A 27,183-nucleotide genomic window follows, 5' to 3' on the forward strand; every position below is an offset into this window, starting at 1 on the left:
CATGTTTTTCCATATCTCTTTTAGAGATATCACCATTGAACAAAATCATCAAATTCTATTGGAAAATGTTTCCTTTTTATTCCCAAACTATATGAATTACAATGGACTTGCTTTTCAGTTAGTAATTCAATTAATTTACTACTGCACGAGAGTGATCATCTATCTTATATATTTAACTGTAAATATCATTTTGTTGTTAAAATTGTCACAGCCAGAGATATTTTCATGAGAGAACTTCACCTCATAAGCCAACTCTTCTGTGGAACACCATTGAAAAATATATATATATATATATAATTAATGGGAAACTCATAAAAGGAATGTTGTTTTCTTACCGACAGAATAAGTAAACATAGATGATTCAGATTGCCTAATAGTCCAATGGAAGTTCCCATTCATCCTGGGACTTGGATTCTTTAATTGTTGACCTTTTACCAAAACCCTTATTTGACTCACGTTTCCTAGATAATAGCTTCAACTCATTTTCGAGTTCGTCATCCATTCTATTGTGCCGTGCATAATTCCTGGACTTGAAACTTGATTTCCTTACCATAGCATCATTCCAAGCATTTGCATGCATAGTTGGAGCCTCCCAAAGACCCTACAACAAACATGAAAAATATTTAATATCCATTACTACGGAGTTGGTTATAAAGTGTGGCTCTGCATATCAGAAGCAACATTCATTTCATTTCAACGTCTGATCATTGTTTGGCAGAGTTCATTCCTTTTTCACCTATGCTTTGGATTCCAACATAGATGGGTTTCATGTTGTGTTCGTGCACAACATACAGAGGCATAACACACCCACAAGACTCTTGAAGCTTTTGGTCTGTCTATCTGTGGGTACAAAACAAAAGGAGCAAAACTGGATAAAATTTTATTTCTAGTAATAATTTTACTTCCAAACTTGTGTAGAGCAAACATCGCAGGTGATAGCAAAGCAACTCGAAAGATTGTAGTTTTATTCAAGCAAATTTCCCTAAAGATTTTCATTCTATATCAGGCTATTACTATATTTTCTTTAAGGTTGTCATTCCATATCAAGCTATTTATACAGACTATTTAAATTTTTAAAACTGAAGTTATTTAGGATGTGATTTTCACTTGATGTGATATTAGTAATAATCTCAGTTACAAGGGAATGAGGGTAGCTATTGTTTTCCATGTAGCTATTTTGTTTCAAATCTTTAACAGAAATAGCCTCAAAGTAAAAATTTAAGGTATGCCCCATTTTATACCAAAATAAAATTAGTCTTCTGAAAAAGAATAAACCTAGCACAATGTATATTAAAAATAAGATAAATAAATTATTTCATTAAAGTTCCATATTCATACTGCCCACGCTTTAAAGCTATTAAAGATATCAAGGTAATATGAATCCTTAAATGCAGATCATGTTTTCTTGTCCTTTTTGTTTGCTTCAACCCTCATCCACCATAGAAAACGCTCTTTGAATTATGCGTTGTTGCTAGCTTTATCTTAGGGAAAATATACAAAGTCATTCTAAATCATAATCAATAATAGTAATTCATCCTCCTAGGGAAAAATATAAAATCATTCTGAATCATAATCAATAATAGTAATTCATCCTCACGGATACCGTCGAGAAAAAATATTTGAAGACAACAGGAGATGGGATGCAGTCAAGTCCATCTTAATGAGCATATAGGAGAATACTCATAGAAGGAATGAACAGGAAAATCATGGAGAAGAAAGCCAACAACTTGGAGACCAGTACCCATTCTAACTCACCTATGGATGTCTAAAAACATCACTTTGGATATAATATCATGACTAAGTACATCCTATCTGAATATGGCATTAATTATCCAAGTCCTGCAGACCTCATGAACCATCCCTGTCATCAGTGATTTCCAGCAGTAAAGGATGAGCTATATACAATACAACCAAGCAAGGGCCAATTGTGGAAGACAGAAGACAGTACGTAAGTCGTCTCCTTTGTCAATAGGATAATATTTGGAAAATCTTAGCAGCAGAATGTCCATGTTTACAGTTAAAATCCATCAGCATTCTAGTGATTAGTAGATTATGTTATAATCTTAATATAGATTATGATAGATGTAAACCCAATCCTCTTTTGATCAAGTCCATTATCCCTGGACAGGATCAATGTGTGAAATAGAAGCATACTTTTGACTATCAGTCCGCATAGGATCCCATAAGGAGGTTAAAGATGTCTGCGGAATCTGTTAGGCTATCCAAATATTTCGTCTGTTTAACATAAGTACCAAGAATCCAGTGCTTCCATTAGCATAACGTTTCCTTAATTTTATCCTTGGAGATAACATAAATACCAACTATAAATTATAAAATAATAATAATAATAATGTCTAATGAATCCAGTCATTCCATTAGGATAACATTTCCTTAATTTTCTCCTTGGTTATTATACCCTTGTTCATCCACACATTCTCTTATTATAACTTTCTTTCTGTTGTATTATATTGAAATATTATGGGCCTTCTCTAAGCAACCTTTTAAATTCTGAATTATTGACTTTCCCCATTCTTATTATAACTTTCTTTGTGTGTTATTATATTATCCTATTATGGGCCTTCTCTAAGCAACCTTTTAAACTCTGATCATTGACTTTATCTATTTTGAGTGATGCTTAATGAGGAAATTGTCTGATAAGACCCATCCCTCCAGTTGTAACTTTTGTAGAATACAAATTCCTAATTTGTTTATTTTACGTGATTTTTAACAAGCAAATTATTACTATCTAGTGTAACCCAGTCTTAAAAAAATATCTTGATTTTTTCCATGGATATTATAGATTTCTTTGTCATTGTGCAAATATTTACACATTGTCTCATTATAACTTTCTTTCTGTTTTATCATATTATCCAATTACGGGCCTTCACCAAGCAACTTTTTAAACTCCGAATTATTGACTTTAGCCATTGTTCCTGATGCTTAATGAGTAAATTATCAGTGTCTGACCTTTAGTTGTAACTTTTGTGATAAACAAATAACTAACTTTGTTAATTGTCCATTATTTTTAACAATTTCTTTTTATCAATACTATACAATGTAACCCAATCTTATAGCCTCACAAACCATAAAAATAAGTAAATGAGTTGTTAAAATTGGCAACTAGGGCCAAAATCCACTTTGGACAGCTCATTTGATGGAGATGATGATTGCATTGAATTCCTCTTTTTTAGAGGACCAAAATCGACCTAAAGATCATCAAATTTGGACAAGGGAAAGTATATTTTTGAATTTTGAGCCCACATGTGCATATTTGATCATGTCGGCCCTAAAGAAAATTGGACACCCTTGGAAGGCTATAAATACAAGTGACCTCTACCTCATTTGGACATCATCATGGATCATTCTTCTATTCTCTTTCTTATTTTTGGCTCTCATAGGTCTAAGACATGTTCACCGAGAAATGGATTCACTTGAAGGTGAAATTGCAGGGTTTGAAGCTCACACGTATCTTTCTAGGGTTTTGTTTCTCAGTCATAGGCTTACCAGAGGACAGATTCGACTGGTCATTGGCTTGTAGGCTCAAGGAAGCGGCAGAAAGCTCCCAATCGCTCGCATGCCCACTTCTTCCCTGCCACTGGGACCTAAAATTGTACTTTTCTGTTGACAAAAGTTTTCGCTCGTTGACTGCAGTGTTTAGTTGTTGACCATAGACAGTTACAGTTCATTACAAGCTTCTGAATCGGGGTCTTTGAGTATGAGCATGGTTGAGTTCATCTCATGGATATTGTTTAGTTGATTTTTGCTAGATAGTTGTATGGATGAAGATATGGATCATTGTACTCTCTTTTGCTGAATCATTCAATGACAATCTAATAAGAAGAATTTGAAAGAGTTTTCCCCATAGTGATTTTTGCCTTGGTCTCCGACCAATCTTGTTGTCTTTATGTGTGAATGTTTTTTTTCTATTGTTCCCTTATGTTCAGCTATATTGATGTTGATGATGATGATGATATTTTTCTTTCGACATAGTTGCATATATCACTGAATAATGATGTAAATATGAATAATGTTATGATGTTGTGGGGTGAATTTAATGTGTAAATGAAGAAATGCAATTATCAAAGCAAAGAACAATATAGCCCTAAGAAAATTAACATGATTTCGGAGTTGGGTTGAAGAAAAGTTATTGAAGATCACCCCTATGAAGACACCTTTGATAGAAGCATGAGAAGATGGAGAAGACCTAGAAGAATTCTAGGGTTTGAAGGAAATCCTAGGCAATTTGTGTATTAGGGTTTGAGAGAAACCCTGGATTATGGCAAAGATTTGAGATATGAAATCTAGAAACCCTAGCATGGTCAATGTGAAGATGCTCAAGCACTTGTGACAGATTTGATGAAGCCCTAGATAGGATAGTCTCTATTAGGCCTGGTTGCTGATAAAGTTGGTGGAAATATTGAAGGACAATGGACAGTGATGGCTCTTGAAGGCTGGTTCAAGAAGGAGATGATCACCTCTCATGGAAGATAAGTATTTTTCGATTTATGGTGCTCCTTTATGTCTTTACTTTTGTTTAGGCTTATTGTTTTGATTATTACTTATACTTCCTACATGTATATGTGAGTATTTGGATACCTCTAACTTCTTGATGAGATGTGATAAGTGGATCCTTCTTGAGGATCATCTGAGATGCAGGAAAAGATGTCTAGTGCAGGAAGAGAAGAGCTACAGTTGTTCATGATAGCTACAGTTGTCCATGACAAAGATGTTGACAAAGTGCTCCTAATGTCAAATAAGAAGGTGCACAGGTATCTGAATACTACAAGGTATGTATGGTGTATTGTTTCAATGTTATGTCTCAACTGCAATATTGGATGGCAAGGTAAGCCCTAAGATATGATGAGTATATCACCTTCACAAATGGCTCATGTATGCATATGAAAGAAGTTTGATTCATGGTACTTATGAATGTGATAAGCATGGTAACCATGACAATAGAAGTGAAACAATGAGATTGATATTCATGATCTTCTTGCTGACCGTGGTTAGGTTTTGATGAGCTTAGTAATTATGACATATGGTAACATTGAATGATCAGACTTACTGAAAGTACTATTGTGTTCATGATCCTTGAAGTATGATGTTACACCTGTTTGTTGCCCTAATCATAAGACTCTAACTTTTGATGAAATTTTGATGCCATGTTCATATATGATGATGAAGTAGCTGAAGCTAACATGTTATGACCATGATGGATATATGTTTTAGAACCTAATATAGTTGAATTCCATGATCTAACAGTTTGTTGATGCATTATGATAGACAAATTAATGACATGAATAATAATGGCTGAAGGGGTTGCTCATTCAAAGGGAGAATCTCTCCATAAGATCCCTACACCTATTATCATTTGCATTATATGTATAGAAGATTCTTTATTGTTGAAGTAAGATTTATGGACATGAATAGACAAATATCTGATATTCTTGGTCTGCAGCAAAGTTCTGGTCTAAGAAGGAATAGTTTTCCCTACTCTAAGATTCAAATGCACAGAAGGAAGCCTAAGGGTGTGACTGTAGCCTCTCAACTGTACGGAAGAAGGCCTATGAGTGCAGTTATACCTATAGAACACAAAAGTGAAGCTTTGTGCATGAAACCAAAAGTTCATTTGAAGGATGATAACCCTACAGACATGGAGCTGACAACTGAAAGTTCTTGTTGATGGTGCTGGACCCGCCAACATGTCATGGATCTCCCCGGTAAGAAGTCCCAACTAGACCTCAGACCGTTTGGAGTAGGAGTCCCAGTAGTGGGTAGTATGGTATCGCCTTGACTGCGGTTGCGTGCAGAGGTAAGTAAGATGTCCTTGTTGGTAGCAAGGGTGTGACCTTGCAGCAAGTCAAGGAAGGTGCATGAAAGGCTCTAACACATGGAAGGGGGGAAGAGTGTGCCCCTTAGAAACCTGTGATAGCACGCAGCTTGAAAGGGAACACACGAGCAGAAATACATCACGAGATGGAAAGCAGGATAGTCGACAATCCAAAGTGATGGATTATATCAACAACACGCTTCGATAAGATTCATACAAACACATACAGAATAGTCCATACATACTAGCATAAATTACAGCGACAATGCGACATACATCATTAAAGTAACCAGGATAGCTAAACTACAATAACAACATATGCATGAAACGTGTTGGCTCTGTTATATTAAAAGAGCGAAAGATCCAATCATACATACAACCATGACTTCCACTAGCCTTGATAGTGGAACATTACAGTCACTGCCGCCTGCTCCTCCAAAGAGATGTACTAGCTCTGCACTATGGAGAAGCCAAGGCTCGTTACAATACACTCCAAGCTTTCTCTAAGTTACACCTATAGGAAGCTTGGCTCCCAAAAGCCTATACAATGAGTTATGAGGTTCTATAAATAGCAAAGGGTGGGGTGACCCTTGACATTCCCTTTTATGACTCTTCACCTACCCTCATGACTCTTCAACTACTACATGACTGTTACATTCTACTATTGACACTTGGTCTTTCACTTTTACAACATGTTTACATTACAATCTGCACATGTACCCATGTGAGACAAAAATAGGCTTGAGTAAGCCATGCAAGACATCACTAAGACTCGGACAGTTGTGGGAAGACTAACTCTTCGACATCCTCACAATGATCGACGATGGCGAACTGATGCCAAGCTTGGTAGTCTGTTATGGTGTCTGCGTACTCTGTGGTGACATCCTTCTAAAAGCGAACTCTTGCCTCCGTTGCATCCGGGTACACTGATTTGGCACCTCTGTCCAACTCGTCAGATAACATGTGCATCATAGTCTTGAGTGCAATCAGACCAACAACATACTGATGCATAGTGTCTGCGCTCATCTGCAAGTCTGCGTTGGTGGCTATGTGCATCAACTGATCAAAGTACATGTCCAGCTCCAATCGGACTTGGTTCTTTGTCTTTTCCTCAGTGAGTGTTCCAATGGATGGGATCGCATGCGTGCACACAATGACATCCATGCTCCTGAACACCTGTGCATGTAAAGCCTGTAAGCTGGTGATGAGTTGTTGGAGTTCCTCATAGTTCTGGATTTGACTCCGGATGCGTGCCTTCAACTCTACCGCCTTTGGCTTCATCACCTTTCGCAAGTGCAATGGGGTTCCCTTGTACCTCATTGTCTATATTTTCATGTGATCGACAGTAGTGTGTAGATCTGACAAGATGCGTGCTCTCCTAGCACAACGTTGTTGCCAACCGTTGAGATGGACAATTGACTTATGCACGGTGATGAACTTGAAGTATAACTTCCGCATGACTATCTCGAGAGACGATACTTCATCTAGTATTGCTCTCCTCAACTCTACTCTGGCAGATGCTGTAACCTGATCTCCTCCCTGCTTGGTCGCTTGTAGCTCCTTAGCCATGCGCTCGTTCTCAACTATCAAGAATCTAACACTCGAGCTCGTGGCTTCGCATATGCTTTGGTAGCTTTGGCCAAAGCAGCTGGATGTTTGATCCGGATTTAAACAGGAACGCAATAGATTACAGAGATAACCATAAACACAGAGATGCAGCGGAAATAATGCTTTATTTCATTAATGGAAAATACTGCTTACAACCAGAAATGGAAAGAAACCAGCTAGGGCGATGGTAGCTTATCTCTGAGAAGAGATGTGGCGGCTACATGCCTCTGAACTGTTCTGAACTGTGTTACAATGAGGCTCGAAGGCCTATTTATTGTTGAGAAACAATGGAAAACCCTTCACATCCCAAAACCTAACCCTAGAAGATGAAACGCCAAATTGTGGGCCCCGTTTGGGTAAATTGGTACATCAATTTCCCGAGGTCGTAACTTTGGCGTACGATCTCCGTTTGACGCGTACGATAGCTCGTTAGAAAGATCTATCCGAGTACTACCACTTTGGGAGGCAACATGATTTGTTGCCCCAGATTCCCAAAAAAACGTCGTTTAGGGCCTCAAAACGGCTCCGGAAGTTCAGGACCCGAAAAACTACTAAAAATAGTAAACTGTGCTACAATTTAGGAAACTGAAAAAGCTAAAAGAGACAGTTGTGGGGGTCCAAATGGGATAGGTGGGTGGCCACCAACATCCACCTGGATCATTCCTCCCCCCTTAGGAAGCAATGGTCCCCATTGCGTTGAGTTCATCCCTGAGATGAGGAAGCTTCTGCTGAGCTGGGTCTCTGGTGAGCTGTTCTGCAATCTCTGCTATGACCAGAAATGGTGGGAAGCATGGTCGGCGATGGTCCACATTGAACACTTGGTGCAAGCGCAGGAATGGAGGAATGTTGTGCTTCAAAGCATTGTTTCCCGTAGCCTTGGTACTGGTGTAAGGCCCATGTCGTAGTCGCTTGAGTTTCTGATGGGTTTTGGTAAGGCATTCTCTCGGCAGTTGTAACCAAACTTTGTCGCCCACCTGAAACTTGTGTGGTACCCCTGTGGGTGAGGAGAAGTTGTTCCTGTGTCTTGTCATGATTGTATCCCTTTGCTGCTGCTGCTGCATGGAGGAACCCTTCGCGGGGGTCATGGATGTGATGGCAATCTTCCCCTTACTTTGGGAGTGAACCAGACAGATGAATTTCCTGGTCTGGGAGATGAGCTTGCTACCTTTCTTGGTAGTGATCAAAGATGTGGCGGTAGGTGGGGCTACCTCCGGTATCCTGTATAATGAATTATTCAAAGAAATAATGACAGCACGAGGCCTTGACTCATACACAGCATGTCGCCTCCACAAGTATGGTTGGCCTAATAATACATCACAAACATCCAGAGGTGTAACATCACACAATACCTCGTCTGTGAAGGGTTTGATGCTGTAGGGAAGGCGGCATTGCTGGAGAACTTTGAGATCTCGTCCTTCGTGAAGCCACTCGATACTGTACGGCTGCGGGTGCGGTGTAGTCGATAGGCCCAACCGCTTCACGACCTCTGCTGAAACAAGGTTCTTTTGGCTGCCACTATCGACAATGAATTGTAGCGGCGAACCCTTCACCCACATCTGTGAGTGGAAAAGGCGCTCCCCTTCCTCTGGAATTTCGGGCTCATCTTTCTGGATCTTGGCGGTGGCAACAGTGGCGCTGGGATCCGCATCAATGATCTGCTTCCCTTTGCCATTCCCCTTGTTGGGTTCTGGCTCAGGGTCGGAACATGCATCTGATTCGGAAGCCTTCAACTCAGCCACCAGTGACTGCTTGGTCCGACACTCACTTGTGTTATGAGTGAGATTCTTGTGGAACTCACACCACTTCCCTGTGTCCTTTTTCGGCTTCGTGGTGTTGTTCTTTTCTTGCGGCTTCGACGGGTTGTCTTGGGTCACCCCGCCTTGGCTTTGTCCTTTGGGCTTCGGATTTGCAGATCCAAAGTCTCGCTTCTTCTGTCTGAACTTTTGCTCGATTTTGACAGCGTATCGGTATGCTGTGCCGAGTGAGGGGATGTTCAAGAACCCCATCTCTTCCTGGATGTATTTGTGTAGGCAGCCGCGGTATTTGAGTACCAGATGCAGCTCAGAATCTTTGATACCCAACTGTGTGCGAAGGGTATGAAAAATGTTTGTGAACTCCGGCACATCTTGGTCTCGTCCCTGCCGCAGTGTGGTCCATTTGATGTATTTGTCCTCATAGCTTCCGACAGGGTAGTACTGCTCCTTGATGGCATCCCGGAAGTCATTCCAAGTGGGTGCGGCTGAAAATAGTGAGCCTGTACTTTCATCCTTCTGCTCGCAGTAGGTTTCCCATCAGTCCTTGACATGGGGGGCTGCTTTGAGAAGAGCATAAATAATCTTTTCCCGACTTGAAAATTCATGAACAGAAAAATACCCATCTAGCAGATTTAACCATTTATCTACGACATCTGCATCTATTTGACCCTCGAATATGGGGATTTCAAATTTAACTTGTACCTTGAAGGGTGTGGCATTTCCAGAGTCGCTGTTGGAAGTCGAAGCGTCGCCTCTGGGTAGCCGCTGAAGAATCTGCGCAAAGCTATCCATCATCGCATTCCTTTGCCGCTCGAGCGCTTCTTCGAGCAAGATTTTGATAGGATCTCCTGCCCCCTCGTCTTTCTTCTCATCCGCCATGGGAGGCCGTCGGGATTTGCGAGGCTGGTCTTGCAAAGGTTCGACCAGTTCAAGCCCTAACTCCTTATATCTCGACCTCGTTGGGGACATGCAAAGAAAAACAGAGAAAAAGCAGACCGCTCTAATACCACTGATCCGGATTTAAACAGGAACGCAATAGATTACAGAGATAACCATAAACATAGAGATGCAGCGGAAATAATGCTTTATTTCATTAATGGAAAATACTGCTTACAACCAGAAATGGAAAGAAACCAGCTAGGGCGATGGTAGCTTATCTCTGAGAAGAGATGTGGCGGCTACATACCTCTGAACTGTTCTGAACTGTGTTACAATGAGGCTCGAAGGCCTATTTATTGTTGAGAAACAATGGAAAACCCTTCACATCCCAAAACCTAACCCTAGAAGATGAAACGCCAAATTGTGGGCCCCGTTTGGGTAAATTGGTACATCAATTTCCCGGGGTCGTAACTTTGGCATACGATCTCCGTTTGACGCGTACGATAGCTCGTTAGAAAGATCTATCCGAGTACTACCACTTTGGGAGGCAACATGGGTCTGGACCCATATTGCCCCAGATTCCCAAAAAAACGTCGTTTGGGGCCTCAAAATGGCTCCGGAAGTTCAGGACCCGAAAAACTACTAAAAATAGTAAATTGTGCTACAATTTAGGAAACTGAAAAAGCTAAAAGAGACAGTTGTGGGGGTCCAAATGGGATAGGTGGGTGGCCACCAACATCCACCTGGATCAATGTTTGCGCACATCGGACACGATCACTCGCTCTTCAAACTGCACAGGAGATACATGGACATCCGGAGTAGGCAATCTACACGACTGCGCAACTCTGTGTTGTGACTCGTCGAAAGATATGTTGTGCATCTCCGCTTTCGGATTGTCTTCAAGGATTTATGTGTCTCCTTGATCGCTTGTGACTTGCTCTACTTCCAAATCTGGTGAAGCCAATGGGGTAACCTCTTGGTCCTGAGGCATGAGGTCAATATCCTGATCTAACTCTAGCTGAACCACATCCATGTCCATCTGCTCTAGCATCTGTTCAATCTCCTGAGCAAAGTCTTGCTCATGCGACTTCTCACCTTGTCTACTATGTGCCAGCTGCTCAAATGAGTCAATAACCTATATGGGGGCAGTTTCATCAATATGTGCATGCTACGCCTCCTACTATTCATGTTCCTGTTGTGCTTCCTTCTCTCTTCTAAGTAGCTCTTTCTCTTCCCTGAGTTGCCGATTCAACTCCTGCAACTCCATTTCTGCTTCCTCCAGCTTTTGTTTCTCCCTCTACCTTTGCGCGATCCTCCTGTCGTGCTGTCGCCTCTTAGCCTCAATCTCCAAAGCTACTCTCAACACAAGTGGGTCTACTTTGAACTTGCAGCTTTTCTCCGCCTTTGCGCTATCTGCAACCTTCCTCTTGCCTTTGTCAAGCACAGGTCTGCTGCCCTCTGCTGCTGCTGATGATGCTGCTCTCTGAGATGTTGTTGCCTTCTGCTTTGCTAACCACTCTACAACTATTCTGACTGGTTCATTGAGCTTGGAGAATTTGTAACAATATCTCCATGAGTCTTCCTCGGGCCAATGACACGCCTCGTGGATCCAAGGATGATGCACTCTCGCACAATGGTCCTTCACTAAGAAATGCAGGTCATACAGATTGAAACTTCTGGTGTCGAAGGCGAACCTCTTGAATTCCTCCGACTCGGCCTCAACATGGTTGAGATTCTGGATCTCATACAACACGATCCTCAAAGGAAGAGCGAGCCAAGGTGCCTTCTTCTTCCTATGTAGTCTAGCTGACAACCCTATCGAGATATGATATGACACTTCTTGCATGACCAGTGTATCCATGGAAAACTTCGGTAAAACAAGTGGATCCTTCTCTGCGCTATACATCCGTATGAAGGTGCCAAGGAGTGAGGCATACCAATCTGTTATGTCAATCAATGCCTCCATTGTTGCCTGCGACATGCAAGGCGGATCCTGCTCAAAGATGATTTTGTATACCGGGGTGACGAAGTGGTCTGATAGTTGTATGATAACTCCACGAAAGCTACATTTGGAGAACCTACAATAAGAGTGCACAAAGGTTTCCGAAGGTGTCCATCCCCAACCCAAGCCTGGGAACTGCTGACGAGCACAGATTACATCAAGTATGTAAGTGGACATGAAAAGCTTCGCTTGCTAACCCTTGGGCAAATGTCAGGCTTTTGTTATGTGTTCCTTCAACCGGAGAGCCAACATGTCAGACCATTTGAAAGGTCTCCCTTCATTCGCCAGTTGATCCAATACAATCACCCAACTCTACGGGAAGGTCTCTATACTCTCTTGGCCGTATAAGCGACATGCGAAGATGACCAAGAGCTGATATGCCTTCTGCAATATCCTTATCTCGTACACTTGGTTAGGTGTTGTCCTGAACTTAGACGGCTCTTTCACCCAGCTCTTCAAGATGTTTCTTGAGTTTGCACTATTGCTGGGTCTGGTGAAGGGTGTATCCATCGTGATCACCGGCTGCGGCAAGTGATACATCTCCTGAAAGTCCTTTGCCTTGAAAGTAGCAAGTTTTGTTCCACTGGCACTGCTCAACACCATTGTCTCCAGATTAGTATGCGAGACAATCCAGTGGATCATGTCCGCGCATGGAAATGTGGGATACCTACATGAAATCTGGTACAAGCCAGACTTGTGTATGTTGACATAGACCCTGCGGTCTTCCAAATTCTCCTCAAATGTGCCTGAAAAGGTGTCATTGATGTCCTGCCATTTCATCTTGATCTCCTTGTCTATGAACAACTTAGTGTCTTCATAGATGGGCAAGCTCATAGACACTTGCTCAATTGCATCTCCAATTGCACTCTCAACGGTGTCCTTTGACCCTGCTCTCTTGGAAGCCATTGTACCTGCACTGTTGAGAGACGGACGAACACTTGTGATAGCTGGAGACAAAGCAAATCTCATGGCAAGCACAATGTCAGTTGAAAACCACAAGCAACTTGAGGATTAACATGCAACACACCTGGGTGACTGACTGGAAGGTTTGCGCAATTTTCACTGAGAGGCTGGGAGATTGACTGTCAAAACTGCGTAGAACACAGCCTGGACTGTCAGGAAGCTGATTAACTGCTAAAAATGCGCAGAGCACAGTCTAGCTTGGCTTGCTGAGGACTAAAACTGCGCAATGTGCAGTTTCAGTCAGCAATGGCTACAACCCAGTCAATTGCATATGCGCAATTCCGAGGGCCAGCGAGCACTGCCTCTTAGAATTGCGCAAAGCAAGCCTAGAGGCCAGTGTTGGGCAAGCTCTGCGTAGTGGAAGGCAGAGCCTTCACTCTCAGAAATGCACAGTGCAAGCTAGGCAAGGCAAGGGGCCAAGGCAGCCCGGACCTGCTGACGGGCGATTGAAAACATGTAAAGGCTAAATGCATAGCGAAGCTGAGTGCAGACAAGAGTGAATGATCATGCATGCAAATGGTGAGTGCAAGATTCGGAAAATGGGAAAATAAGTAAGTGTGTGAATCAAGTCGCCGCAACGGCGACCGTTAGTGCAAAAATAGTGTCATGCATGCGACGACAGTAAGATGCAACGAAAAACTGAAACAATGCTTCTACAACCTAACATGCATTAAAACGACAGCAAGCATTCAACAAAACCAAGCAAACAACACTCACACAAACCGAAATCCAAAAAGTTGCAGCAAAAGACATGAAAAGCGGACTTATCCGAAAAAAGCTGAGTTGAGTGTGCTGAATGCTCCTGGATGTGATGTGGGATACCAGAGCTCCAAGATCGAAGTGAGGAATGACCTCTGAAGTGTCAAATAAATAGTTTTGATAATATCAAGGCTTATGACGAGCATGCCACAAATCTAGGAAAAAGCGACACTTGACAGGAGGTTTCTAAAACGGCTTTTGCCTGTAACCTCCAGCTACTAAAAATGGATCCCTAAAATCTAGGGATGCTTTTTCTTTTTCGAGAAAAGCAGCCCATGCATGCAAATCAAGATTGGTCAGTCCTGGAGGGAACTAGTCAACTTGGGAGCACATGCAACGGTCTGCAAGCCTGGGAGTGATTTCTGCGCAGTTTCTGCGCTGAGCTAGTCCAGCTGCTCCTCAGGCTCTACGCAATTTCTAGACTGAAACCCTGGCTGTCAGCCAAAACTGCACAATTTTTTAGAGCAAGCCCAGTGATGGGCTACTTTGCGCAATTTCCAAAGGGAAGGTTGCCTGCTTGCTCTACACATTTCTGGAGAGCAGTAGGCTGCCTAGATGGTTTGCGCAATTCTGGAGAGGAAGGTTGGTTCCCCTCCAGTTTTGCACAATTTTCCAAGTGAGCACAACAACCAGAAAATGACCAAGTTCCGGAATGTCAGCTTGCGGGTGGAAGGCAAACAAGCTAGCAAACACAAGTTGATAAGCCACTGAAACTCAACTAAAGCATAAGTACTTGTCAGTGCAAGACATGCTACTAAGGATGGTTGGTAGGGAGGCTCCAAAACGAAGCTAAGGAAAAATTTTGGAGGGTCGTTGTAGCTGCTACAACACTTGGCGACACACTGGCAGAACTCCAACTCTCTGAATGGATGTTGTTTCGTAAAAAGAAAGTCTAACTCCTCCGAAAGTATTGTTCGATTCTCTTATCATCTTGGTTTCCACACTAGCTTGATTAAAAGATGTAGCACCTGCCATGCTCTTGATCGATCAACACACATTCCAAGCCAAGTCAACACAGTTGTTTCGATTGGGGATGAGGGGTGTATTGGTACACAAGCAATATGACTGTCAAAGTTTAAGTTTCATCTCTGGTGTTGCTCCACTACCAGCAGGCCTGGACAGTACCCCGGTGGAGTCCCACAGGAACACAAGCATTGCTCCGCTGCCAATGAGCCTCCTCAGTACCCCGACAAAGTTACTTGCATCACCTCTCTGCAAAGGAAGCCTTTCTCTTCTTTCACCTTTTTCATTTTTTCAAAAATTTTCACATTTTTCATTTTTTCAAGAACTGTGCATAGGCATTTATTTATTTCAGTGGTGGAAGAGGGATCCCGAGTTATTGAGAGTAGAAGATATTGTTCCTTCAGAGAAGTATTTTATATATAACTCTAACATACTTGTTAAGGTTTTCCTCCTCACCTTACTCTGTTTGAGTGGGATAACAAAGATTAACCCAAAAGAAATGATTAGAGTAGGCAGTACTAGTTAGCACGCAAGCATTGTGTTTTCATCAAGATTCACTTCGAACAAAATGTATTTTCCATTGGTGTATCATTGACTACAAACCACAAGTCCTGCATAAAGAGAGAGGACAACAGATAACCAAGTATTGATAGTTGTACAAGTCACTATAATTTACCTTGCTTGTTTCAAGAGTCATACACGGTTTCATGCGAAACTAACCTACAAACGTAAACAAGCAAACAAAACAAAAAAGCAAAGAGAAGAAGTAAATGCGAAAGCGAAACAAGTAAGCAAAGCAAGCAAGAAAGAAAACAAACAAACAAAGCAAGAAAGCAAACATGCATGCAAGCAAACAAAACATAAAGAAAACACTACTCCTACTCCTAAGCTAACGGTGCATGGGTCTGCTCACATGAAGTGATATTTCCAATGCAACCATCGGCACATTGGTCAACCCATGTTCGTGAAGGCATGGTTCGCAAAGAGCACAGTCAGGCCAACTAGCAAACATGAAAGATATAAGAATGAAGACAAACACACTAAGTTTAAATGCGTCCACAGAAAAGAAATGAGTGAAAGCACACGACAAGCACTCTGTGGACTTACCATGGTGTTGTGATACACTGCGTGCAGATGTTAAGCATATGCACTCTCTTGACTGTGACATGCAAGCAAACATGAGAAAAATAAACAACTTACGTCGTGCAAGTGTGCTTGTTGTGTAAGATTCCTCCAATGCATGAGCAATGGGATCATGTGATTCGAGTGGAGGAAGTGAAATCTGTGTGTTGGATAGATCTTCAATGCATACAGATGAGTGATGAGGAGCCTTGGGTGTTTCAATAATTTCCTGATTGGAAGTGAAACTAACCTCAGGACAGTGAGGACTTGACATAACCATCATCTCAGGCTGAAGTGCCTCGACAGCCTGCGAGGTTTCAACTTCATCGACAGATAGATCATCATAAACAGGTGGCTTTGAAAGATCAACAATGATAGAATCAACATCGTGATCAAATACAAGAGTAAATAGATCACGATAGCTACGATTAGAAAAATCAATGAGTTCATCGACATCCTCATGATCTGATAAATCAAACAGAGGGGTAGATGAGAAGCAAGAATGTTCACCCTCTATGTTTCAGAAAAGGCAGATGAAAAATCAAGTGGATTTTCAATGAAGAATTTGTCCTCTCTGCTGTCAAATGATGCACTGACATCGAGTGTATTATACGAATGATCGAAAGTAGATGCATCCGTAGATGAATTTACACAAGGAAAATCAGAGATAGAATACTCACCAAAGATGTCAGGAAAGAGTCACATAGCATCAATCATCACTTCCGGGGCTTGCACCCGGTAACCAGGATTCCCAAGAGGTCACCCATCCCAAAACTCCTCTGGCTCAAGCGCACCAGACATCTTCCTTTTTAACCCATACCTGATTGTATCCAGAAAAACCATCTAGCAGCGACATCAATCCAGAACCGGTCACTCTTTGCAACAAAGTCTCCATGTTTGGCAAAGGGTAATTATCTTTCTTGCATGCTAGATTAAGGTTTCGAAAATCGACACAAAGCCTTATTGTACCATTCTTTTTCCTAACAATCACCAGATTTGAACACCATGTCGAATGCCTGGTTTGAGCGATAATTCCTGCTGCAAGCATTTTTGCAAGCTCTTTCTGAACCAAAGGGGCTAATTTAGGATTAATTTGCCTAAGTTTCTGGCGAAAGGGTTTAGCATTTTCATCTTTTAAGGGGATAGTATGTTCCATGACATCTTCCCTATAGCCCTTTAATTCATCATAAGAAAAAGCTAAAACATCTCGATATTCATGAAGTAAATTAGTTAACTTTTTTCTTTCCTCCACACTAGCACCTCTACCAATTTTAACAATCTTTGGGTTTTCAGAAGTACCAATGTTTATCTCGAGATATTCGCCTGGGTCCATCTTATTTTCTTCTCTCAACTTAGTGGCATCATGCCGATCAAAATGTTGCTCTAAGGCAACCACATTCCTAGGAGTAGGATTTATGATATGCTCATAATTTAAAGATCCATCCTCCTGAGAATCTATCCAGAAATCTTCAAACTCATCCAGACTATTAAGAAAACGAATGACCTGTTTTTCATCATTAAAGACCTGCCAATGCTCTGAGTTATCTGGAACAGATGGTCTAAATATTACTTCCATTTTGATCTTATCATTAATTAGCTCATCAGATAACTGGAAAGTAGTAGCAGCTACGACAAGTTCATCTGCCAAACTATTTTGCTCTCTTGGGATAGCTTTGAGGTCAAGGGCATCAAAGTGCTCCATAGTATCCCACACAGCATTTCGATAATTCCTTAGTCTTTGATTTTTGCATGTGAATTTATTTTTAAGCTGCATGATAATTAAATCAGAATCCCCCTTAATGCTAAGCAACTTAATCTTCAAAGATTTTGCCAATTCAAGACCCAACAATATAGCCTCATATTCAGCGACATTGTTGGTTGCTTCAAATTCTAATCGATAGGAAAACTTGAAAATGTGATCAAGGGGAGATTTAAGCACTATTCCAGCACCTTTACCATGCCTAGACGATGCACCATCGAAGTACATGTACCAAACTTTATCATTGAGGTCCTTAATCTTATCATTGGGAGGAACTATGAAATTAGACATGATGGCATAGTTCCCAATGTCAGATTGCTCTTTGATTATCTCGTTGTGAGGTTTCCTAGGATCTTCGACATGAAATTTTCTTTCGTGCTTTCTATTTAGTCTTACAAAATCATCACCCCTAGGAGAAGGAATCATAGCATATGACCAATTCATTTGAATACTCCCTCCTAGATCAGAGGCCCACTTTCTGGATAAAAGCATACCCCAGGCATCAGGCACATCCACAACAACAATATCCATGACAATCATGATGTCTGGGTAAACTGATAGATGAACTTGCAAATCTTTGATCAAACCATGCACTTCAATTTTCTTAGAATCCATGGCACATATGTTATAGTAGGGTCTAGAAACTCTTAAGTTAAGCTGTTCCATGACCCTTTTAGTCATTACACAAGCTGATGCACCAGAATCCAACATGCAATTATTCAATTTATATCCATTAACTAACAAGGTGATAAAGAAAGGCTGGTGATCTTTGTTATCTGCATCTAAGCTTTGCAAATATATGGGAGCATCATGATAGTCAACTTCCCGATTCTTCTGTTGAGAAATATTTACTTGAGGACCTTGGATAGCTTTTAGTAACTTATCTCTTTGGGAAGGGATTTTAGCAATCTCGGAGACAGGAACCCAGATTTTTGCATTGTTAAACCAACTTCCCAAATCGACATCTAATCTAGAGTTTAAACTAGGGTTAAAAGTTCGAGGGGGAATTTGATTCCCGCTTTGATCTTTATCCCTTCTCTGGTAGGTCAAACCTTTATCTCTAGCAATTTCCAAGATTTGCTCGGGAGAGGGTTTTTCACCATATAACCTAGCCAAAATGTCATCTTCATTTTCAAGGTTATTTATACTAAAAGCTGATGAAGGATTCATAACATCACGACTATTTTCCTTGACCTCTATCCAATCATCCATAGACAAAGGAAACTTGTTACCTACCACATTTATTTGATCACCTGTCCCAAACATTCCATTATCCAAGATTCTTCTAACGATAGGGCAAGTGGCCTCTTCATGAAGAGCATCACAAACCCGACAATAAGGAGGAGCGTTATCAACCAAATTAGTTATCGGATTAGGAGGTCTCTGCTCACTAGACTGACCCTTCTTTTGCCAATTGTTATTTCTGTTATTATTATTTCGAGGTTGGAAGTTTTGCGTTTGTGTTCTTTCCATTTGAATCAACCTATTTTGCAAAGTGGCTATCTCCTTGTTATGATTAATTTCCATGGTTTCAATCTTTTGGAGTAATTTGAGAACAAGTTCGCTTTCAAGCTCTTGAACTGCTTTTCCTTTAGGTTCTTTTAGTTTCATAGCAGCCCTATCAAAACTTGGGATCTCAGACTTCCCAGATGTCGCCTTGTCCTTTTCAAGCTCGATAGCTAAACCTGGCATTCCCTATAATCATTAAGTCTAGCACGCCTCAATTCATAAGATGGCTCAGGACTTAAGGCATCAATGTAAAAATCTCGAAGAGATTTGTCGGTAGGTTTATAGTCTTGAGGTAATTCTTTAATAATATCGTTAAACCTTTTATTAAATTCTTCAACGGTTTCATTTTCTCTCTTTTTGATTATGCTGATAGCTTTCACAAGGTGTCTTCCTTCTCTCTTATCTCCATACTTTTCCTTAAAGGCATTAACAATCGATTGTAAGGAATCAAACGAATTTTGAGGCTTTTCAGTAAACCAATCTAAAGCATCACCCTCCAAGGTCAGAACAAAAAGGGTCATTTTAACATCTTCATGATTAAAATCAGCGGCCCATGCATACTTCCCTAGCCATGAACTAAAAGCTTTCAGATGTGAATTAGCACTGATTGCGTTATCTCCCTGAAAGATAGGCAATTTATCCATTCCATGCTTTGGAGTATCATTAGGATAACCCTGAATATTAGCAAAGTTACACGGGGCGAATATGTCCATGATGTCGTGCTTGACTGGACTAGTAAAAAGTAAATGGATATCAGAGAGGGCTTCTTGTCCGAGGTTAACAAGAAGTGTATGAGAAGAGAGTTTGTGTAATCATACCCTGAGGGCCCTTTCAGGATCAGGAGCAGGATTGCACAGACTGCTTGGATGTCTTCTAGTATACACTCCTGTAGATAATATATGAAGTGGAGTCGCTACCCGGGCAGGAAGTGAAACACAGAAAGCTCGAAATGAAAGGACCAAGGATAGAAAAAACTTTGTCCCCAACAACGGCGCCAAAAAATGTTTTCGCACAGATTGTCACGACAACGCTCAGACCGGGGGCTGTCACCCTGATCCCCGATCTCTCCGTTTAAGCCTGTCTCCCGCGGCTAAGGGGGGTAGACCCTATAGGAAAATGGATGACCAACTGTGAACCAGTTGGGTTGGGAGACACGAAGGGAAACCAGAACTAAATTGATTTTATTAAATTAATAGACCAGTGCCTGATTAAACGATTATTTATCAAATGCTGCAGAGATATGAACTCATTAACAATCATTTTACCATCAAACAACAAAGATTAACTTTTACCACATGCGAGATAATCAATAAATGCTTAATGGCTTAATGATACTCCAGCAATTACAATTTCGAAAGTTAAAGTGCTTTAAACAACCACGTAAGATGCTAGCCAGAGATTACATTCATGTAGTTAATTTTCGAATGAACATTTAATCATGTTAAAAATGATAAACATTAATTCCCACATCAAAATTTTAGCCTCAACAGAAAAGATAAAACATAACAAATTCCTGAGCCAAGACTCAAACTGGGAAAAACTTTCTCAAAAATTATTTTTATATTTTTCAAATAAAACAGAAATCTAAATAAATAAAACTTAAGTCTAAAAAAAATTCTAAACTATAATTTTATTTTTTTTTGTTAAAGTTAAAAAAAAAAAAATTAAATCTAAATGAAAACAAAACAAAACAAAACTAGAAAAATTAAGCTTTTTTTTTTTTTTTTTTTAGGTCTAACTTTAAACAAAATTAATTCTAAACTAAATTAAATCAAAAAATCTAAACCATAAGAAGAGAAACTCTTTATGATTTTTAAAGTTTTATAATTTTTATGAATTTTTATGGTTATATTTTTGAATGAAAAACTAAAATAACTTAAATCCTAATCCAAATCTAAAACTATATTAAAAGAAATCTAACTAAAAAAAATTCCTTAGTCGAATATACAAAGAATCAAATAAAAGTTTAAAAACCTTACCCTAACTAAATTATAAAGAAAATATAAAACTAAACGTTACCTTTTATTTTTCTGTTATCTGAAACCAAAACCCAAAACTAAAATCATATTTACGTTAAAACTAAAATCAAATCCTACCAAAACATAGAAACCTAGCTCGTGCTCAGAAAATATTTCAAAAAAATTTGTTTTTTCCGCAGGAAGGAGCAGACACGATGGTGGAATAGGTTTGGTCAGGCTGCAGAATAATGACAGGGAGAAGACTGCAGCGGATGGAAGACGCAACAACGCGATGGTGCGGGTTCGATGAAGGCAAGCGGAGGAGTGACACGGATATAGCAGCAATGCAAGTTTAGGAAGGTTGCAACGTGGGAAAGGTAACGTGTTTTGAGTTTTGTTTGCAAGTAGAAAAGCGGAAGATGAAAAACTACGTGGAGAGAAGGGACAGGCAGTCGAATGGAGATGATGCAATTGATGGATTGGTTGGAGCTGATGGAGCAGCGATGAATCTGCTGAGGAGGAAAATGCGTATTGCTTGTAGATTGGATAGCAGCGTTGAGGCAGCTGCGTGAAGTGTTTTGCAGGAAGCAAAGGTGTAGCCGCAGCGTGGAGAGCGAATGGGTAATGGCAGCTGCGGAGAGAATTAAAAATACGTGGGAAAAATGCCACTTTGATCTAGTGTTTGCAGGAGGCAGCCACTTGTTTGTGGGTTCTGGCAGCAGCAATAGAGGCCAGCGTAACAGCGGACAGGCAGTATGTAGCACGCAGATGGGCAAAGGATTGACAGCGTGAAGCAATGTGGGTGGTGTGGAATGGAGACGCAGGCTCAAACAAGAATGCGGTTGCGATTGCTGATACGATTTTTGAACTGCGATTTGTATCCACAGGGCAGTTTTGAATGACAGTGCCTTTTGCAGGATTTAAAGATGGATTCGAGTGAGGCAGCAGCAAAAAAGGCCTGTGTGAAAATGATTGGAGCTGAACAGATCCCAGAGGGCAAACAAATATATGTATATATATTTTTTTTTGTATAAATTTTCCAGAGAAATATAATATGCAGCCAGAAACTGGTAAACCCTTTAAAATTCCTCAGAAATTTGCAAATAAAGTGATATTCCTCCGCTTCAGCGCTTCCAGTTATCAAACCCTACAAAGATTTCCAGCTCTGAAATAAGTATTCCTGCAATAGCTGATTCTGAGGCCAGATCTTACCCTCCAGGGCCTAGATCTGGCTTCAAGATTTAAGCTCACCTTCAGATCTGCAACCTGCAACGGCAGAACAAACACCTAGAGACAATATGTGCAGAAAACGAAACTAAAACCCTAGATCAACTAAACAATTACATCATTTACAGCTTTGTGACTCTACAACAGCCAGATTTGTCAATAACCTTCAATAATATTTTCAGAACTTCAGATTTGCTATGAAATGCTTTAGAAAAAACTCTCATGCAACTCAGAAATAAACTCTAAATGATAAACCCAGAATCAAAACTGGCTGGGCTCTACAAGAGAGTGCTTTGCGGGAGTTGGCTAGTTCAGACGAGAACTTCCCCAAACGCCCGCTGATTTTCTGAATAAGGGTTCCTGCACAGCTCACTTCAACCATCAATAAAGAGAGAAAAAACAGTACTAGATCCTAAATGCAATGGAGATACCTGCCATTATTTCAAAAATTCTAATACCATTCAAACCTTAGTAAGTGAACAAGATACCTATGTTCAACAATACTCTACATCAAGCTATTACTAATGGCTGAAAATAAAATTATGCAGAAAATAAAATAGCTCACAGCACTTTCAGGAGAGTAACACCAGCAAGATTTCAACCCCAAAGTCTTTCTTTATTTGCACCAGAAAAAGTTTACAAGAGAGCTTTCTTCAGCACAAGACTCACAGATCGAATGATCTCAAATGACCCCTAGCACCCTATTTAAAGGAAAAATTCCCAACGGCTAGTTCGAGTGATCCATGTCAAAATGATCTCGACCGTCGATGAGGATCAAGATATCTCTTAATCTCATCCGTCGAATTTTTAATGCATTAAAAAATTGAAATTCTGCATTTATTTACTCAAAAATATTATTATTTTATTATTTTTAAGTTTTTATTTTATTTTATTATTATTATTATTATTATTATTATTATTATTTTTATTTTTATTTTATATATATATTCTTCTTTTTTTTATTGTTTTTTATCTTTTCAATTTTTAAAATTTAAAATTTAAAATTTATTTTTAAATGGATCCTCGAACTTAGTCTTTGGAAAAATCACCTAGGACCTAGGACTTAGGACTTATGAGGGGATTAAAAGATTTTCTAACCCTCAAGACACTTTACATCATGACTTTTACAATTGTACATCTCAAGGGGGAAAACCCATTTGACATAGACCCTCATAAACCACCCAGTTCTGCGACACAACTATAATCTGGCAGATTAACACACTAGGATTCCTCTAAGATTCTAATGACAAAATTCATTTCGGCTTTGGGGTTAGGCTGAAGGAAAACTCTACCGATCATGGATCAGTGAGACAAAAAACCTTCCGGAACGTAGATTATCACGAGAAAATTAGATCCACCTAGGCAATTAACATACATGACTCATATCTGCTAAGATTATTTACAATTCACACATGCAGACTGGGTTTACAACATAATATGATCAAGTCGACGATGACTGTCGAATGGCACAGACATGTCAATCAAGCGCTATCCCTTTTGCGAAGAAAAGGGGGTGTACTTGCTATGGGAAGTTGACACGTAGTGGTCAACACACGCAATTGTGAGGCATGTTGTGGCACCATCGTTGTATAGATTCACGAAGTGTAGTTGCAAGCAGCATGCTGACCTCTACTTCATCAAACTTTTTCACATCCTCCAAGAATGCAAGGAAGTCATGTAAGTGCTCAGGCCAGGCCACTTCGCCTTCACCATCATATGTGATTTCAGACAAGTGATCAAAAAACTCCTTCGTGATTTCAAAGGGATGTGCATTGGACAGACATCGCGGAGGGTTAACTACAACGATATCCATGATAGATGTGCAAAGATTCAAAATAGGATGTGAGGACTCAGCTTGTCATCTAGCCCTCCTAGTGCCAGAAATGTTGATGGTGATGGACCCACCAACAAGTCAGGGGATCTCCTCGGTAAGAAGTCCCAACTAGACCTCAGATCGTTTGGATTAGGAGTCCCAACAGTGGGTAGTATGGTATCACCTTGACTGTGGTTGCGCGCAGAGGTATGTAAGACGTCCTTGCTGGTAGCAAGGGTGTGACCTTGCCACAAGTCAAGGAAGGTGGATGAAAGGCTCTAACACAAGGAAGGGGGGAAGAGTGCGCCCCTTAGAAACCTGTGATAGCACGCAGCTTCAAAGGGAAAACCCGAGCAGAAAGACATCACGAGATGGAAAGCAGGATAGCCGATGATCCAAGGTGATGGCTTATATCAACAACACGCTTTGATAAGATTCATACAAACACATACAGAATAGTCCATATATACATGCGTAAATTACAGCTACATACTTCATTAAAGTAACCAGGATATCCAAACTACAATAACATCATATGCATGAAACATGTTGGCTCTGTTATATTAAAAGAGTGAAAGATCCAGTCAAACATACAACCATGACTTCCACTAGCCTCGATAGTGGAACATTATAATCACAACCACTTGCTCCTCCAGGAGTTCTGGGATGGGTGACCTCCTGGGAATCTTGGTTACCGGGTGCAAGCCCCGGAAGTGATGATTGATGCTATGTGACTCGTTCTCCACATTTCACTAGTTTCAATCCCACTTCTTCACCCCTGTGAGCATCACCCGATGCAATGAGTGCTAAGTGAACTATTCAAAAATCATGAGAAATTAGTCAGTTACGACTACCTCTCATGGAAATGGTCATACGTTTGAATGACTTACTTAACGCAGTTGAATCCCAAAAATGATATCTAATATAATGCACTGCGTAAATCCCCCATACTTAAATTCAAAAAGAGTCAAGGGATCTCTACTTGAATGGTTCATGAGGCACAATACTTGCTAAGGTTTTGCAAATGGGGTAGCAAGCTAAGTGGGCTTGATTGTGGGGAAAAACTCCACAGTTAAGCGCGCTTGAGCCAGAGGAGTTCTGGGATGGGTGACCTCCTGGGAAGTCCTGGTTACCGGGTGCAAGCCCCGGAAGTGATGATTGATGCTATGTGACTCGTTCTCCACATTTCACTAGTTTCAATCCCACTTCTTCACCCCTGTGAGCATCACCCGATGCAATGAGTGCTAAGTGAACTATTCAAAAATCATGAGAAATTAGTCAGTTACGACTACCTCTCATGGAAATGGTCATACGTTTGAATGACTTACTTAACGCAGTTGAATCCCAAAAATGATATCTAATATAATGCACTGCGTAAATCCCCCATACTTAAATAATATGATCAAGTCGACGATGACTGTCGAATGGCACGGACATGCCAATCAAGCGCTATCCCTTTTGCGAAGAAAAGGGGGTGTACTTGCTATGAGAAGTTGACACGTAGTGGTCAACATCTGGCTCTACTTGGGGACACGTTGCTGCACTGCAGGAATGTGAGAATCCAGAATCTGCATCCACGCAACACACAATAGAAATTAGCGTCCGTTCAAAAATCATCATATAACATTAAGCACAGGAAAGATATAAGCTCTTCATTTATTAACTAATCTAACAACATGAAAAAGTAAATCTAATCCTAAAACAGAAATGAAAATGCTGAAAAAACAAGGATTAGGGTTAGAAATACAATACAAAGGATGCCCCATGGCATCAGATATCATCTTTGAAGAACAGCTTGAGCATTTGGCCATTCGCAGGTAGATCAAGTGGTTCGCCATCCAATCTGCTCAAGTGGAATGAGTTTGGTCCAACTATGTCTCGAATGATGTACGGTCCCAGCCACAAACTGTCGAACTTCTTATGTTTTCCTGGTTTTTCATTCTTGCGGTCCCAAAGCAATACCATATCTCCCACCTGCAAAGATCTAGATCGAGAGAATTTATCAAAGCTTTTCTTAATGTTAGATTGATTTTTACATATAGCATCAAAAGCTGTCCTACGAGCTTCATCTAACTCCACAATCTGATCTATTCTATTCTGAACAACATCTTTATTAGTAGAAAAATCCTGAAGGAGCTGATAAGCTGGCAATTTCAGGTGCACAGGTAAGGTTACATCCAAGCCATAAACTAATTCAAAGGGAGATTTACCAGTAGCTTTCTTCTTAGTGATTCTATCTGCCCATAAAGCATACTTGATTTTGCTATCCCATGATCTCTTATTATCTCCTACTATCTTCTTGATAATGGTTATGAAATTCTTGTTACTTGATTCAGCCAGACCATTACCCTGAGGATAGTAATTTGACGAATGAGATAAGACAATGCCATACTTGAAACAAAAATATGAAAAGTCTGAGGAACTAAAGGCTTTGGCATTGTCAGTAGTGATCTTAGCAGGGACACCAAATCTAGTAATGATATTATTTTCAATGAAATCCATAATAACCTTTTCAATGGCATTCTTAGCAGGAATGGCTTCAACCCATTTAGTGAAATAATCCGTAGCAGTCAAAATCCATGAGTAGCCATTGCTAGAATTTTCATGGAACTTCCCTATGAAGTCCAGACCCCAATGCTGAAAAGGTGCCTCTACAATGACAGGATGTAGGGGCAGGGCAGCAAGCTTCTGTTTCCCAGTGAATAGTTGACAGGCTTGACAATTTCTAACAAACTTATGCACATCAGAAAAAATTGAAGGCCAATAATAACTAGCTCTCAGGATTTTGTGGGCGATAGTTCTAGCAGCATAATGACCACCACAAAATCCTGAATGAAACTCAGAGATTAATTTCTTGGACTCAATATCATCAACACACCTAAGCACTATGCCCTCAGGATTTCTCCATCCAAGGCCATCCTTCATAAGGCAATACTTAGTGGCTTTTAGTCTAAGAGCCCTTCTCTTATGAGCAACTAAATGGTTAGGACATGCAAGATTCATCAAGTAATAAACTATGTCCTTGTACCACTCATGC

At 40.4% G+C, this 27,183-nt stretch overlaps 1 protein-coding gene across 2 annotated transcripts in view; it reads right to left on the bottom strand.

The window, feature by feature from the left end:
- Positions 1-160: 160 nt before the first annotated feature.
- The window catches only part of LOC149167743 (uncharacterized), a 293,220-nt gene continuing 266,197 nt past the window's right edge, over positions 161-27,183 (bottom strand). For both annotated transcript variants that reach the window (XM_089433125.1, XM_089433124.1), the window contains one exon: positions 161-601. In XM_089433125.1, coding sequence (XP_089289251.1) covers positions 371-601 — 231 coding nt within the window. In that variant the 3' untranslated portion in view covers positions 161-370. The remainder of the gene's footprint in view (positions 602-27,183) is intronic.

The sequence above is a fragment of the Pinus tabuliformis genome, chromosome 5_1, assembly GCF_031772625.1.
Source record: "Pinus tabuliformis cultivar Carrire ecotype Pingquan chromosome 5_1, CPIR1, whole genome shotgun sequence".
Classification (NCBI taxonomy): Eukaryota; Viridiplantae; Streptophyta; class Pinopsida; order Pinales; family Pinaceae; genus Pinus; species Pinus tabuliformis.